Source organism: Hyaloscypha bicolor (assembly GCF_002865645.1).
Source record: "Hyaloscypha bicolor E unplaced genomic scaffold K444scaffold_50, whole genome shotgun sequence".
Classification (NCBI taxonomy): Eukaryota; Fungi; Ascomycota; class Leotiomycetes; order Helotiales; family Hyaloscyphaceae; genus Hyaloscypha; species Hyaloscypha bicolor.
In genome coordinates, this window is record NW_020194552.1 from 92,334 (window position 1) to 107,526 (window position 15,193).

The 15,193-nt window shown below is 46.4% G+C and overlaps 4 protein-coding genes across 4 annotated transcripts; 2 read left to right on the forward strand and 2 right to left on the reverse strand.

The window, feature by feature from the left end:
- Positions 1 to 3,949: 3,949 nt before the first annotated feature.
- On the reverse strand, positions 3,950 to 6,283 carry K444DRAFT_660940 (TPR-like protein; the record flags this gene model as incomplete). The annotated part of the gene is made up of 3 exons (XM_024886518.1): positions 6,101 to 6,283; positions 5,809 to 6,032; positions 3,950 to 5,760 (listed from the first exon to the last, which is right to left on the reverse strand). The coding sequence occupies exons 1-3, from the start codon at positions 6,268 to 6,270 to the stop codon at positions 3,950 to 3,952; spliced, it is 2,205 nt and encodes a 734-aa protein (XP_024740357.1). The 5' UTR covers positions 6,271 to 6,283.
- Positions 6,284 to 8,230: 1,947 nt separating this feature from the next.
- On the forward strand, positions 8,231 to 10,323 carry K444DRAFT_626540 (uncharacterized protein; the record flags this gene model as incomplete). The annotated part of the gene is made up of 3 exons (XM_024882668.1): positions 8,231 to 8,606; positions 8,720 to 8,859; positions 8,914 to 10,323. 3 exons carry the CDS (start codon positions 8,231 to 8,233, stop codon positions 10,321 to 10,323), a joined length of 1,926 nt encoding a protein of 641 aa, XP_024740358.1.
- A 984-nt stretch (positions 10,324 to 11,307) lies between these two features.
- On the forward strand, positions 11,308 to 12,982 carry K444DRAFT_320694 (cytochrome P450). Its single transcript, XM_024871874.1, has 2 exons — positions 11,308 to 11,316; positions 11,376 to 12,982. Exon 2 carries the CDS (start codon positions 11,464 to 11,466, stop codon positions 12,634 to 12,636), a length of 1,173 nt encoding a protein of 390 aa, XP_024740359.1. The 5' UTR covers positions 11,308 to 11,316; positions 11,376 to 11,463; the 3' UTR covers positions 12,637 to 12,982.
- Positions 12,599 to 14,789, reverse strand: K444DRAFT_609662 (uncharacterized protein). Its single transcript, XM_024879613.1, has 8 exons — positions 14,653 to 14,789; positions 14,525 to 14,603; positions 14,321 to 14,472; positions 13,912 to 14,267; positions 13,572 to 13,862; positions 13,409 to 13,519; positions 12,683 to 13,346; positions 12,599 to 12,628 (listed from the first exon to the last, which is right to left on the reverse strand). Exons 1-7 carry the CDS (start codon positions 14,747 to 14,749, stop codon positions 13,089 to 13,091), a joined length of 1,344 nt encoding a protein of 447 aa, XP_024740360.1. The 5' UTR covers positions 14,750 to 14,789; the 3' UTR covers positions 12,599 to 12,628; positions 12,683 to 13,088.
- Positions 14,790 to 15,193: the final 404 nt, after the last annotated feature.

Here is a 15,193-nt window from a genome sequence, read left to right on the forward strand (position 1 = left end):
TGAAATACTTTAAGCATCTCACTCACTTCTGCAGCACGTGCCATTGAGATGCACTGCCACGTGACACCCCATTAAAAATTTGACTATCTATCATTGCCATGAGAATTGGCCAAATAAATACTAGGAGATTCTAGTACACCCTGCCTGTCACGTGCTGCGCACAGGCGTATATATAGCTTCTTCACCGCCCTTAGGGCACCATCATTCATACATATATTTAAACAAACACACATTTCCACTTCCACAGCTTGTCCAGGCCGTGACACTGCCTATAAAATTAACCACGATAACCTTTAGCTAACGGTATCGTGGTCATAAACATTATTCGTAGATAGTGCTGGTAGTGGCTTTCGTTTGTCCGATTAGTTATATTCTAGCTCCGTTAAGCGGATCGGATTAAGTATATTCCGGATTGCAAGCGGCAGTGGCTAAAGCGACGGCAGTACACAGGCCCAATAACGAAAGCGTAACCACCAAAATCCGGCCACGGCCATTTCCTCCTCCCGAACGGTGAGAGATGCTCTCGGCCATCACTGCCAAACTGCATGACTCTCACTTAGCACACGAAATTCAACCTCTGCTTTACTTTCACACTGCTCTGCGCCCTGCCCAGAACGCTGCAAGGGCACGGTATGAATCAGGCACGCCAGCAGGAGCGCCTTGCGCGAGTACTTGACTGGCTCTGTCCATCTTAGCCTACCGTGGTGATGGTGTTGTGAAGGGGACGAGTGATACTCTCCCCCCCCCGGTTTTAAAGGTTAGCGTGCGGGTCCGAAAGACTTCCTCTGATTTGCTTTCGAGAAGATTCCAGCTCTCTGATTAGCTGGATCACCCTTGTTTGCCACTGTGGGTCTGCCCTTTAAACCGGGGGGGGGGGATAGTAGCGCAAGAATCTCATGTATTGAAAATACTAAGCTAGAGAGCAAAGAAAGGAGGAATGCCTCGACCTTTAGTAGTGCTGTGCCCATACCTTCTGGCTTAGTTCCCTGTTTCAGACCTGTTTCCTAATTCCCATTCCAGGCAGACCCTACAGTTATGCCAGCCGTCACAGCGTGATTAAAACGATCGACAGCATAATCAACCGCAGTCTTTTTCTTGTTGCTAAAGTGTATCCTTAGGGAGAAATAGTTAAAGAAAGTGACATATTAATAATAACTCCGTAGACTTGCCAAGAAAGAATTTGTGATACCTAAACTATAAATTCGTCTCGTGACAGGGTGCGTCTCTCGACGCAGGGACAGACGTTATTCGTGATTTAGTCGAATATTCAGTTGTACTACGGGACTTTCGCCTCACAGGGATGTCGGTTAAAGGTAAGAAAATATGGAAATCCCAGATTTCTAGGAGTGCTGGGTAACTCGCCCCAGATGTAAATCGGTCCTCACTGAGAACATGAGAAAGGAGAGCCATAGAAATTCAAGTTCGTATATTTGAACTTTCTTGAACCAGCAGCTGCTTCGGTGTCGGGCTCTTCGGCAGAGCGTCTCATATAGAGAGCTGAAAGCTTCGCAAGCAACTCCTCGTCCATCTCCTGAGAGAGCACTGCCCATGGCGGGTTGGAGCACCAAGCATGCACGCTATCTCTCGATTGCTCACTGCGGTCTACTCCTGCGAAAGCGAAGTTGTGTCAGGTCCGTTATCCCCCCATGCCGCTACTTCCCCTCGCTTCACCCCTCGACCACAAAGTGTCCGCCCATTATTAGTGATGTCACCCCCAAGAAAGGTATCTTGTATATTAAATCTGACTCTGTAATTTATATAATCCGTCATTGCTTGTTCTCGATATACGAACCCGAATCTTAGCGGGCGTCGGAGCCCGACAAGTTTTTTTTAGCCGCTTTGCCCTATATCGCCCTCTTAGTATATTATATGGGGTATATTTGAAGGGCCATACCTATTCCTCCTCTCTTAATAAGGAGGCGCTTATCCGCTAAGTAATGGCTCCCTCGTAATATATCCAAGTCTTTCAAGAACCGGCTCCTATTATTCGATATTTATAAACGAATCCGCAAACTGGCTCGCTTTACGCTCGTATACATTTATAAGTAACTGCATAGTAGAGGCTAGCCTCGATCCATATAATACAAGCGTCTCAAATACTGTCTCGAACCCTGTAAACAAGACAGTATTACGATCGGAATAAAAGTATATTATTTCCTACCCTATAATGCGAGGCCGGTAAACCGATAAGACTACCTGGCAAGATTCTTTAGAAATCCGTAGTGCCACTATAGGATTATTATCCTCGTAAGAAAATTTAATATTAAGAACCTCTGGAGATTTGTTATTATCCTTTCGTCCGGTGAGACATGTCCAGCGCTAGCAAGGGGGCGTTTTCGCACTTGTTTGGCACATTGCTATTGCGCAAAACGAAACCCCTTGTGACGGCGGGATCGAGGCAATGGCCAGGGCTCAAAGATCCAAGAATCTCATGTATTGAAAATACTAAGCTAAAGAGAAGAAGGAGAGAGAGAGAGAAGGAAAGGGGATAAAAGGAGGGAAATACTAGCTAAAACCACTGAAACGCCGGCTAGCTAGGTGAAACCAGTCATGTGACAGCCACCCCCCTTTGGCCCCCAGCCAGCGCCGTCACACCCCTCAAAGAACACAAGTCAACCCCCAAATTTCCGAGATTTTTTATTCGGTATCAATTGACTTATCTGCAAATTGGATGGACATTTGGGAGAACCGGAACGAGAAAAAGGCGTTTGGTTTAGCTAGGAGTTGGAATTATATAAGAAAGTAACGATACGTAATATTTGGCTCAAAACTACTTCGTCGCTCTCAAGTCTCCACTAAAGTACGCCGGGAAGAAGCAGGCTTGGCAAAAATTCCTGAGGCATTGATACCGGTATCGATAGTAGAGGTATTTTTCAGGTATCGCAAGGAATCGATAGTATCGATACCAGAATCGATTCTTACCCCAAAAATTAACTCTTTCTTTTATTATTTAAATTATATAATAATTTTTTATTACATAATTCCTTTAATTTCTAGTCTTTCTATTAAAAGAAATACTTACTATTATTAATTAAAGTTAATAATATCTTAAATTTAAAATAGCCCTCATATTCTGAGAATTAAGCCCCGTATTCGTATTTCTTATCAAGACGCTAAATATATAAGCGAGCCTCACGAAAATCTCAAAAGCTCAAAAGCTCATTTTTACTTAAAATAGCCGCATTGAGATGAGTTTTAGTCTAAAATATAAGATAAGTAGCTAAATAGAAAGCCTAAATTAAGTAGAGTATTTGCGCTACTAAAAATTTTCTTATAAGAAAAGTGGTTCTAAAGTTAATTGCAATCAAAGGGGGGAATTGGGTTCGGGGAATCGATTCCAGAATCGATAGTATCGATACCTGACGATTCTGGCATCGATACCTATCGATACCGGAAATTAAGGAATTTTTGCCAAGCCTGGGAAGAAGTGTCAAAGAGGCAATCTTACAAAGAACCTAAGTCTCAACTAAGGAGATTCTCAGCCATATTTATAACAAAGGAGAATTCCCGATCCTGCATATGCCTTCCAAGTCTGAGTAGTAAGAGATTCAAGCAAATCTTGTTTCAGCGGTGCTATTAGAGAATTTGGGTTGATTCTCCCCACATAGATCGTCACACAATCAAGGAAAGGGGCTTGAGCACAAACTTCTATCAAAAGGCTTATTAGCAAAAGATACATCTAGGGAGCCATCCTCTTACAATGCAGATTCCACAATTGAGGGCGATGCGAGTGGTGTTTGCGGGTATAACTGTGTTACAGAGCGAGAGGGGACAGGACAGTTAATTGGCGTGAAAGGAGATTTGAGTGTGAAGGTTGTGCGAAATTGACGAAGGAGAATGCCATGAGGGGTTTCGGATTTGTTATAAGATGTGTGATCCGAGAGCGTATTTGTACTCAATTTGGTACCACCTCCCCCTCTCTTTAAGCCTCTTGTGTGAAGTCTCCTTTTCATTGAGCGCCATCTTCATCGCTAACCGGTTCGCTCTCTGCTTCAGATGTTTGATCGTATATCAACTCAATCCAGTTTTGAATTTGCCCAATTGCTGAGTGGCAAGGCCCTTTCATGTCCCGAATTTCCTGCATTGCCCGCTTGTAAAGTGCCATGGCATCGGAGTATTGCTCCAACTTTTTGTAGCATGCTCCTAGACGAGGACAGTAGTAGATGCATCTGTCGTAGTTCCATCCCTCTGTTCCGTGAATTTTGGCTATGTTATGTTCATAGAGGGTCGCTGCTGCGCGGTATTGCCCATGCTTCTGGTAGCACTCTGCAATCTGAGCTGTGATCCACCTTAACAAGTCTTGATGTCCCGCCGCCTTCTTCCCAATCTCTTGCAACGCTTTTTCAAGCCAAAAATTTGCCTCCTCGTAAATATTGGACTCCATAATAACATCCCCAAGCTCAGTCATTGCGAAAATGGCGAACAATTCCTCGTCTTGGCCAAACATGCTTGCTTTCGCCAAAATGTCTCTGTACACAACTTCACTTTCTGAGCTCAACCCAAGTCCACGAAGACATCTAGCCAATACCAACTCATTGTGCCGCGTGGTGCAGTGTTCACTTCCTATAAGCTCCTCGGCCAGTTCCACCGACCGTCGTGCAATTGCCACACTTTCTTTGTAGTGTTTTTGCCCCAGTAGTGCTAATGCGAGGTTTCTGAATCCGATACATATTCCTAAGTTAGATGCCTGCTTGCATCGTTCTTGAAGCTGCAGCATCAGGCAGAGAATTCTTATAGATTCATCAAAATTACCCCGAGCTATTAAACTCTCAGCGGCCCAGTTCATGGCTTGCAGCGAGTCCCTATCATAAGGACCAACAGTGGTTAAATTCAACTGTACCAGTTGATGAGAATAGTCCGCCACCTCCTCGTCAGAACCCATTGCCTGTGCTATTCTGGTCTGCGTGATCAGAGATTCATATGCTAGAGAATCACCTGCAATTAGAGAAGCGTTTCGCCTGGTATCATGATGCAACTGCTCGTACAACTCTTTTGCTTCATTGTGTCTTCCTCGGAAAAGAATCACTCTTATTAGCTGTTGGTAATCAAAGAGGCTGTTGGAAGAATAGTCCTCTTTTGTCCTTTGGCTGATTGTAATGACTCGTCTCAACCAGTATTCTGCAAGTTTCCAATTACTCAACCCCACGAACGCAGATGCAATACCCCGCAAAATTGCGAGCATAGCGGGATGCGTCTCGGTGAACAGTCCTTGGAGCTTCGACAATCTTTCTTTGAGCTCAAGAATATCGTAATTGGCGACGGCTACCTGCGTCAAGCGTGGGAGTTTTTGAGTGTGTTGTGAAGCCAATCTGCTCGGCTCAAATGATGAATACCAACAGATTTTGTTGAAAGGTGTCGCTGAAGCAGATTGCAAAGCAGCAATGTTCAACATTTGGCGGTCAGGTTGACGCAACACTATTTCCTGGCCTGTTTCGTTGTTGGGACTGCTAGACAGGTCGTTATATTGGTCCGATGATATATAGTGAGGTAGGGCATAATCTGCAGCCTCGGGTGTCGGGAAATGCATGGCGTAGGAATGCACGTCAGCCGGAGGTTCAATAGACAGGACTGAAAAGAGACTGGATAATAAGGCAGGGCCCGGATCTACTGAATCGGAGGAGAATGGGTACGGATTGGTATTGTTTTCAAGGCTTCGGAGCAAGACATCTGCTACTAGAGTGTCTTCCCCAAAGGTAGGCGGTTCTGGGGGCTGAGAGTGAGACATCTCGGCTGGCAGGGTGGAGTCATTGTTGAATGTGCCTGCCAAAAGATTAGTTATCTTTTAAGAGCAGAGTAACCTTTGCTTACCTGATGCTTGATTCGAGTGGCTGCTACTATGTCTTAGATCTGTCTGCTTCGTAGCTCTCCTCTTCCAGCGCTCAATCTTGGCAGCTGTAACTTTGATACCGGTTATTGTACGGAGCGATTCATCTGGAGGTGCAGATATGTTTTGGAGAAAGGCCGTTCTCTCCTCCGCGCTTGTGTTCTTTCTGAAGTTCCATTGTTTCAATTTTCGATTGACTTGTCTCTTACTATTATTTGTTAGGACGAGGCGCCAGAGAGCCAGATGGCATAAAAGCAAGCAATAGAGAAAACTTACGTGAGAGCGAAGCCCTGCTTCCGAAGCAAATCAACCACATGCTGCAACTTTCTATCCTCTTGGATAAAGAGCCGCCAGATCGTCGGCTTAAGCTCCATCCACTCTTCTCGCGATAGTTGATCCCGCTTGTTTGCATTGTCGACACTGAGACGTTTCTGATCGAGAGACATGATGATATTCTCCGTGTGGCACGGTAACACAGACAACACTGAAGATTCGGGACGATTGCACTCAAACTCGAGGGGAAGAAAGATGTGCATGAAGCTTCAATACTGAGAAATAGCGATAAGCCAAGAAATGAGTAGAGACGTTCTCTGTCCTTGACTTGAGAGATAATTGTAAAAAACCAATACGGTTGTGATATTAGTAAAAAGCGGGGCTTAGCGATTGGACCTGACAAAGTTACCGTGCATGAAGTGTGGCTGACACGCAGCTAATTAGAACCTCTGTAAAAGTTACCATGCATTGGCCAAGGGAGAGTACAGCAACGATGGATGGCGTAACTAGACAGTTGCTCTGTGGTTGCCTAAGAAAGATGCACAAAACTCAAAATTTCCCTGCATATCTCCAAGGCACCAGATTGGTCAGAGAAGTGAAGATATCGAGAGTTTCAGATGACACTCTTTCAGAAAGCCTATTGCTGGCCATTTTTTAATTTTTTTATATATATTCAGAAAATAATATATCTTGGACCCCCCAAAACGCTTTTGGAACAGGTGGGAATACCATGCGTGAAAGTTGCTGGCTTTGCGCTGTAGGAGCTGAGCCGGTAGTGAGTGGGTGCACAGGATTGGTAGCAGCACTGGATGAGTTGAGCGTGGTTGGCGAGCCTTCACAATTTCTAAGCATACTTTTTGGTAGCACTGTGCACAGGATTGATTGGGCACAGTAGTGGTTACACATCGGCAGCGACACGCAAAGAAAAGCCACACAATGCAAATTTAGCACCACAGATACTACAAGGATCAGAAAGTGACTCTAAGTCATACTTACCAGCCAGCCAGTAAGCGCAAGTTTAGGGCGGGGCGCGACTTATAATAATAGGTCCTGAGCGAAAACCCTTGCACAATCGAGGTTTAAATTTCAACTTTCGGCGGTTTTGCACTCAGGGTTGATTAAGATACATGCAGACTATATCATTCCTTCTAAAAGAAGAGAAATTCGTGCACCTTAAAATAAGGATACATAGAATAAGACAAAGAATAGGTAAGGCGACGCGAAGACAGTTTAAAAACGAAATAGTTATCCGATCCGCAAACGAATCCCCTCGGAAAACAGAGGGCCAAACCTCAAGTTTCCGAGGTATTCCGTTTAGTATCGATCCAAATAGATGCAAATGGCATCGATCCACAGTATTCGAGGTCAGTCCTCATGTCGAAGAGGGTAACGCAGCCGCTAAATTTTGAGTGGCTAGAAGCTTCGCGTTATTTGATGGTTGCGTATTGGAGGAATTGATACTGATCGCGACTAGGTCTTCTGCGGAGACCCAAGTATAGGACAGTGCCTCAGAGGTGGGAACGTGCAGATACCAGAGAAGACTTCTCGGTCAAGGAGTATGCGGATATCTGATGAAAATGCATCGGGAAGCAAGCTCAACAGCCTTATCTCTTCTTTCCCGAGAGGAAGATATTGGTAAGGACGCATTTCCGATGAGGGAAAGATGCAGAAATGAAAGAGATTCGGAAGGTGTATGTTCAGGCTGCATCGGTTGAAGATCACCGGATCACTTTTAAGGGGGGTTCGGTCACATGACTAGAACATAGCGCTCCCTAGATAGCAGCACGTTTGGTCCAAATTCATAATTTCTCTAAGCACATCCAAGACTTCGTACTCTATCTTGTTATGATGCCTCTGGAGAAAATGAGAAGCAAACAAATTGTCCTTTTCACGAGGCTCCAGAACTCTGCCCCACAATAATAAGCCTAGCGCATATCATAGCCCCTGGCCTGGACCTCAACCTCACGTTCTTATCGTCATCATCAACACAATCACACGCGCACACTTACAACGCGCCAGCCATCGAGCCAGATCCTTCCCCTAGCAGATAATTGCAATCCTCTCCACGATCCCTCCAAATCTCTAACAACGACGTGGCAATCGCAAACGAAACCGCGGAGAAGAGGCCACGAGATGGATTCCCTCCCCGCCGAACTCCTCAACCTCATCCTCCTATGGGACATCCGCATGTGCCGTTGCGAAAAGAACTCGATACTACCATTGCGGCTAGTTTGCAAAGCCTTCGATGAGATCCTAAAACCATACGTGTTCAAGACAATACAGCTCGAATTCTCTCGGTTCCTGAGGCAGAGGAGAGGCGCGATTGAGGCAAAGGATTGGGATGAAGAGGGGAAGATTGCGAAAGAGCTGCAGGGACACGGGAGCGGATTGGATGTAGTATGGGGACATGAGGCAATTTGGAAGCTAACGATGGATAGGGAGGGGCTGAAAAGAGTGGGTGGATGTTGTGAGGCTCTGTATTTGGATTTAATGGTTGTGAGGGATGAGGGTAGGTTCTCCAGTTTCTTTCAACGTTTCTAGGTTTTTTTCATTTTTTTGCATCGTGCCCATCACTCGGAAGTTTATTTGGGTCAGTATGGCATCTGCTAACTGGGCTCGCAGAGGAAATAACTCGTCTTACGAACGTCTTCCAGGGCCTGATACCCAAGGTTCCGGAGTTGGTACCACTGCTCGCCTCCCTTCGGAAATATTGTATGAATGAAAGCACATTTGACGAGACTGATTTCAAGGAGCTTGTGGAAGTATGCTGGAAGAATTGTCTTGGAAGCACAGCTGCTGACTGATCGTCCCCCTAGAATGTCCTTGATGCCACACCGAACATGCGAAGACTAAAGTTGAATTTGCCATTCCAAGTCGTTGGTCAACAAAGTCGAACAGCTACTCTCCTCCTAGCTACAACAATGGCAGCTCTCACAAAACGACCCGAAGAAGCCAAAGGGCTCGATACTCTAGTCCTTGACCATGTCAGCGATACAACGATCATCGATATCTGCAACAATCCCATGGATCTAGGGAATGCCATACAGGCCTTCTCGGGGCTCAAGCATCTGGTGCTATCTATGAAAAGACAAGAAGCACGGGACGCTCGACAAGTCGTTTTTACCAAACATCTATGGTTTCTGATTCGGAAAGCCATTGATTTAGAAAGCCTATGCTTGATCGGATGGAACGTCAAGAGAGACATTGCCACAAGAACGCATTTACATGGCGTTTCAGCCAATGTTTGGAACATGCGATCTCTACCATTTCACGTAGATGAATCTCGTACTTCATCTCGCCTTCGATTCTTAGAGCTGAAGCGTGTCGACATCGATCCGCGTTCCCTGCTCAACCTGGTGGCGGAGTCTGCTAGATCACTGAAAGAGCTATATTTAAACGAAGTGTACCTAAAGGTTGGAGATCACAATGCTTCCAGCGGCACTTCTCTATGGTTGGGGCATGGCGACCTTCGAAAAACAGATGATGTCGTCTGGGTTGCTCAAGATTTACGCAAAATCGAAGGCTTGGAGCTGGATGTTCTCCGAGCGACTGGACTCGGATACGATGAATTTGACCCAGAGACGAATCCAATGCACCCGAACTACGATCTCGTTGATTATTCTGGTCGGAATCGACCATTCGATCAACGATTTGTCGAGGCGGTCCTTTACTTCGAGGATGTCATCGCGGACGATACTCCCAAGCCAAAAGTCTGTTCAGGGTCAAGCGGTCAAGATTTGCCACAAATTGCCACCGTCATCCCCGAACTCACAAACCTCACCAGCGTCCTCCCACCAGAGTATCCGGAAGAGAGTCCTGGACCCATCTTCGGTGAACTACCTCAGTCCGAACAACTACCACTTGCTCTCCCTCCCCTCCTTCAATCGGAACCCGCAACACCAGCACCGGTGCATCAGGTACAGTTCAACCAGACAAACGCTGGAGGTCTCTACGTCGAGTCATCTCAGCCTGAACAGCACACTCTCCCTCCTCTCAACCACTTGCGGAAAGAAAAAGAATACGATGCCGAGACATTCCAGAGATCTCACAACACTACTTCGCATTTCAAGAGATGCATTGATGGGTATTTCTTCAATCATAATGAGCAGGCCTTGAAAGAGCTACAGAATATCATTACCGTTGCGGATCGAGGGATGACGCTCCTTTCGGAAGAAATTGACAGAGCGAGGCATGGAACGGGGATTTTGCCTCCTCTTCCTCTTTGAGAACACTCATGGTGGATTTTGGCCTATGATGGTGACCTTTTTGGAAGACATGCTTCAGATCGTACTTGTGATGAAACAAAGTCGGCCTGCCGTCTCGTCTAAGCAAATTTAACATGGGTTCAAATGTCCAGAGAACCAAGAACACAACACCTTACCGACGCTGTTCCAGTCTTGGTCTCTTGAACGCAAATCAAGCTCCATCACTACGAAGTCGTACGGATGAAATAAGATGAGTAGTGCTCACACCCATGACTTGAGTCTTTCTATTGACTCTGTGTCCGAACCCGGAACACTCGAAGTTGACTTCGGCATTGTGGTCTTCGAAAGTCCAGTCCCTTAGCCCGGTGCTTTTCTCACTCTCACTTCACTCAAATTTGAGCACTTGACTCTTTTCGGACTACCCCTGAATTAGCCGAGCTTGTCTCCAACCTACAGCTTACATCAGAATAATTCCAATGTCCCTGCCCGGGTCGTGCAATGCTTTACGTTGAGAGAGACTTCATTGAAAGATATAGCATCCCACACATCGGGCCGCGTGCTAGGTACTGCTTCCACGCTTCCCCTCATTTCTACTACTCTTCAGCAAAGATGGCAAAAGAAACAATGGCCTCGACGAATCTGTTCTTAGGAGCAACGCTATGATTCTCACAGAAAATTACATTTTCTATCATGACTGTTGTCGGAGTGGCTGTCTTGACGTGGGCGGTGCGATTCATTCGATTTCGACAATCGTACAGGAAGCTTGTGAGTTTCTCTTCCTTTGCTCGAAGTTCTTAACTCATTCTTAACTAGGCTCCGTTGTTGCCATCCCCACCCTTCAACACCCTTCTTGGCAGCATAAAAGCTTTGGCTGAAACATACGCACATGCACCAACCGATACGCACATACATGGGATCTTTACTATGATGCAAAGGAAGTACAAATTGAAGGGAATGTGATTTATGGACACCTGGCCAGTGAGCCCACAGCGTCAACTTGTAGTTGCGGACCCGGTATGCCATTGTCCCTAATCCAGTCTGAAGAATTTCGTTAAATTTTGACCACATGGAAGGGTCTAGCTACACAGATCACTCAGGTTAACAATCTCCCCAAATCTCCGTCAATGAGCCAGTTTGCTAGGCACCTCACGGAGCCCAAGAATGTTTCTCACTGAAGGCGCCTTGTGGAAGAAATCGAGGTCGATATTCAATTCCGGCTTCTCGCTCCCACATCTCATGACTTTAGTTCCTGCCATAGTCGATGATGTTCTCATTTACCGCAGGACCATCGGCGAGCACACTGACCTCGGGGACGTGAGGCCCATCGAGAAAGCATTAGCTTATTTGACGATTGGCATCATGTGCCACGTTGTTCTCGCCTTCGACTTCGAGTCGCAGACCGAGAAGAACGGGTTCGTAGAGGTATTTCGCAGCCAGATATCGTGGACGGCGAGCGCTGTATCAATTAACCCAATCATCAATCTCAGCCCATTACGGCCTTTCATGCATAGGTACTACACTCGAAAGATGAACGCGTATCTTGGCAAAGTTTTGGATGATCGATTCGCCGACTCGAACCATGAATCAGGTAACTCTCGCCGCAAGCCAGCGATCGACCTGGCACTCGACGAATACACACAACAGCAAAAGGAAGAGAACGTTGCGAGAAGTGCACAGGGAATCGACAAGGCCTTTAAGACAAATGCCAGCGACCAGATGAAGACATTCATCTTTGCCGGCCATGACACCGCGTCGAGCACGACGGCCTACACTTACTTGCTCCTCGGCCAACACCCCGCAGAATTAGCAAAAGCGCGTGCAGAGCTTGACAGCGTCTTTGGAACAGATCCTAGCCAGACAGGAGATCTGATCAAGCAGAATCCGAACCTAGTAAACGGCCTAACGTTTATCACTGGCGTTGTCAGGGAAACAATGAGGCTTTTCGCACCTGTGATGACTGTACGTGAAGGGCAGGGCACGATTACTTACGGAAATGTCACGTATGATATAGGCGGCTATACGGTATCCATGGGAGTGCACTGCATCCATCAGAATGAGAAGTACTTCCCCTGTCCCGATGAGTTCATACCTGATCGATGGGTCCCTGGCTCAGACAGCTTTCAGGAGATACCGAAAGATGGGTACAGACCTTTTGAGAAAGGTCCGAGGGATTGTATTTGCCAGCGGCTTGCGATGTTGAAAATGAGAATTATTCTCGCGTTGACGTTGAGGAACTTTGATTTCGAGGAGGATTATGAGACGTGGGACAAGAATTTAGGGAGGACGAGCCCCGGAAGTTTGTTGGAGGGGAGGAGAGGGATGTTTGGCAAGTGAAAATTCCTTCCTGGAACTTGGTGACGCTTTCTGATAGGACACGTAGTTCAACGTGCATACCAATAGCTGATTGCGAGTGCGAAACCTGCCGACGGATTACCGGGGAGGTTTATAAGAAGAAAACAAAAGAGACGCGTTTGATGGATGGCTTGCTAAGCTCAAGCATCAACAAATCCTTCTGGTTGCTGGCCCCCTTACTGAAATGGATGTGTTGAAACGTCTGGCATGATGTAAGGTACATCCAGTATCACGAACTCAGAAATGAATCAAATATGAAACCTTTTGGTAAGTATAGACTCAGGGATCTCATTTCCCATGTGAGACCAGGAAGTGGGCTCAAATAATTTCAAGTGAGTCCCTGCCCAGTTTAGCAACCTCGACTTACTCTACCAGCGAAGCTCCCGCTTGATCCCCAAACCAAGGAGCATACCAAGAAGCAGAAACGAGGAAATCTACACTGACATTGGGCCAGAAGACACTGAAGAATCAAACCCGCCCGTTCTGATGCCCCTAGCCGATTCATGAGCAGAGGTTGGTTGCGTGTCTTCGAAGAGGTGCTTCGCAAGCAGCTTCTGATACCTATGCCATGCATATAGTACCAATAAAGTCAGAGGAATAGAGATGACCCAGATCAACCAAAAGTAAGGGGACATGCCAAGCGACTTCTTATCGTTATCATGGAGGTAAAAGAAGGGCGTGCTGAAGATTGTCTGAAACGGGATTAGGACGGGCTGTTCCAAAAAAATTGTTTTGACAAAAACGCATCACTTACCGCCACTGCAGTGCAAGGGAGGAAAACGAGAGTCATCGCAGCGATTATTTTCATGGAGCCACTTTCGGCTTTCATGATTGTCGAATCTGCCTGGGTCACAAGGTTGAAAGACTGTAAATTCAGGTCAGTCACCGAGTGTATTTGCCTGCAGCTACTAACATACCAAATTAATCATGTTCTGAGTTCTTTTCTCCAAACTTTTGAGCCGAAGATAGGTTGACTTGAACAGTGTTCCACGGTGCCGGAATCTCGCACGCGTCTCACAAACGATGGGTGTTTCTGAGGTTGAGGCTCTGGTGATCCGGTCATGGTGCTCTTTTACCGATTCCAGTGTCGCCGTTACCGCTTCAGTGGCCTCCACAAGATATATTTGGTGCTTTGACAGCATGTGCAGCCCCACAAAATCCAGGCCCGCTGCTGCAAGTACTGGATGAGATGCGGACCTCAAAATTTTCTGGGCTTTATGTAAGCGCTTGACCTCACTATCGTTGATTGTAACTCACCTCCTCTTCTTTGCTGTATACCGTTGCTAGATCCCAGGCTAAGTTGTCGATTCGAGAATAGAGGACTTCGAACACGATATTTAATAGACAGTACGGATCTTCTAAAATATCTTGACACGGAGTACTACTAGCCAGGACATCGAGCTTCTCCCAAAGTAGCTTTTCTCCTCCGAAAACCATCAAAGTAGCCTCGGAACAGCTTGATGTTTTCATTCCCGGCTTGGTTTTCAGACAATATGCCGAGCGGACCCAAGTAAAGTCGGCTTGGCGGAGACCGTCAGCTCTGTTCCCGACATACTTAACTCCGTTGATTTCTTCAACTGGAACATTCTTGCACACAAAATGGAACCAGCAATCTGGACTGTCAGTCTGTACATACTCACAAATGTTAGATAATATGATGGCTTACAATTGTATCCTTCAGTTTCTTCAACGGTTCCGAACGAGTGGGAGACATTGTGCAATCGCTCTGAAATGAAGGCGTCAGGGATTGAATGGAGCTTATATAACGCAATCAAATCTCCCACTGTCTGCGGATTGGGGACGTCAAGAGGCGCGAATCAGGAATCATTGTAAGTATCTAAAAAGGCCGACCAGAAAAAGAACCACTAACATGATTTCCAACGGACTTGAAGACCGCTGAGCCAAGTCTAAGACGGTATGATTTGAAAATCTCGTCCCCGTAGCCCGTGCTAACTGTTTATCAGTGCATACCACGAGGGTTCTCAAAGAAGAACCAACCTTCCCGCCATTCAAACCCGCCAAACTTCACGGCAGGATACGAAGCCTTCGAATCCCTATTGGCGTCGTTCTCGAATTTCTTGATAGCAGATTCCATTCTTCTTCATGGGTCATTTGCATTATATCCCGGCATGTGACTTTTGGAACTGAGGTTGAATTTGAAACATCGGGATCAATCACTGGGCAAGAACTTGACAAGGTTTTAGAAACCCCTTCTTAGTCATTTCCAACCGAGGCGGACAACACGGCAAGTGTGTTTGGTGGCTTCCTTAGCGAACTGCCCACTCCTGTCGTGATCCGTCATGCATACTTTCAGCTCTCATGTATTGGAATCCATCCCGGAAATCCCAAAGTGTCCATCGATCCAATCGCACGGCGCATCGTTTTCGCAGCCCCGAAACCTGCATGAGAACTTACACTTTGACTTTACCATCACATGCAGTGCACCCACTTTGCTGCTTTAGATTGCCAGGATTCTTTCTTGGCGGTGGGGGCGAATGTCACCTCACGAGGCTGCGAAGACCTCCCACCTCAGGTGAGG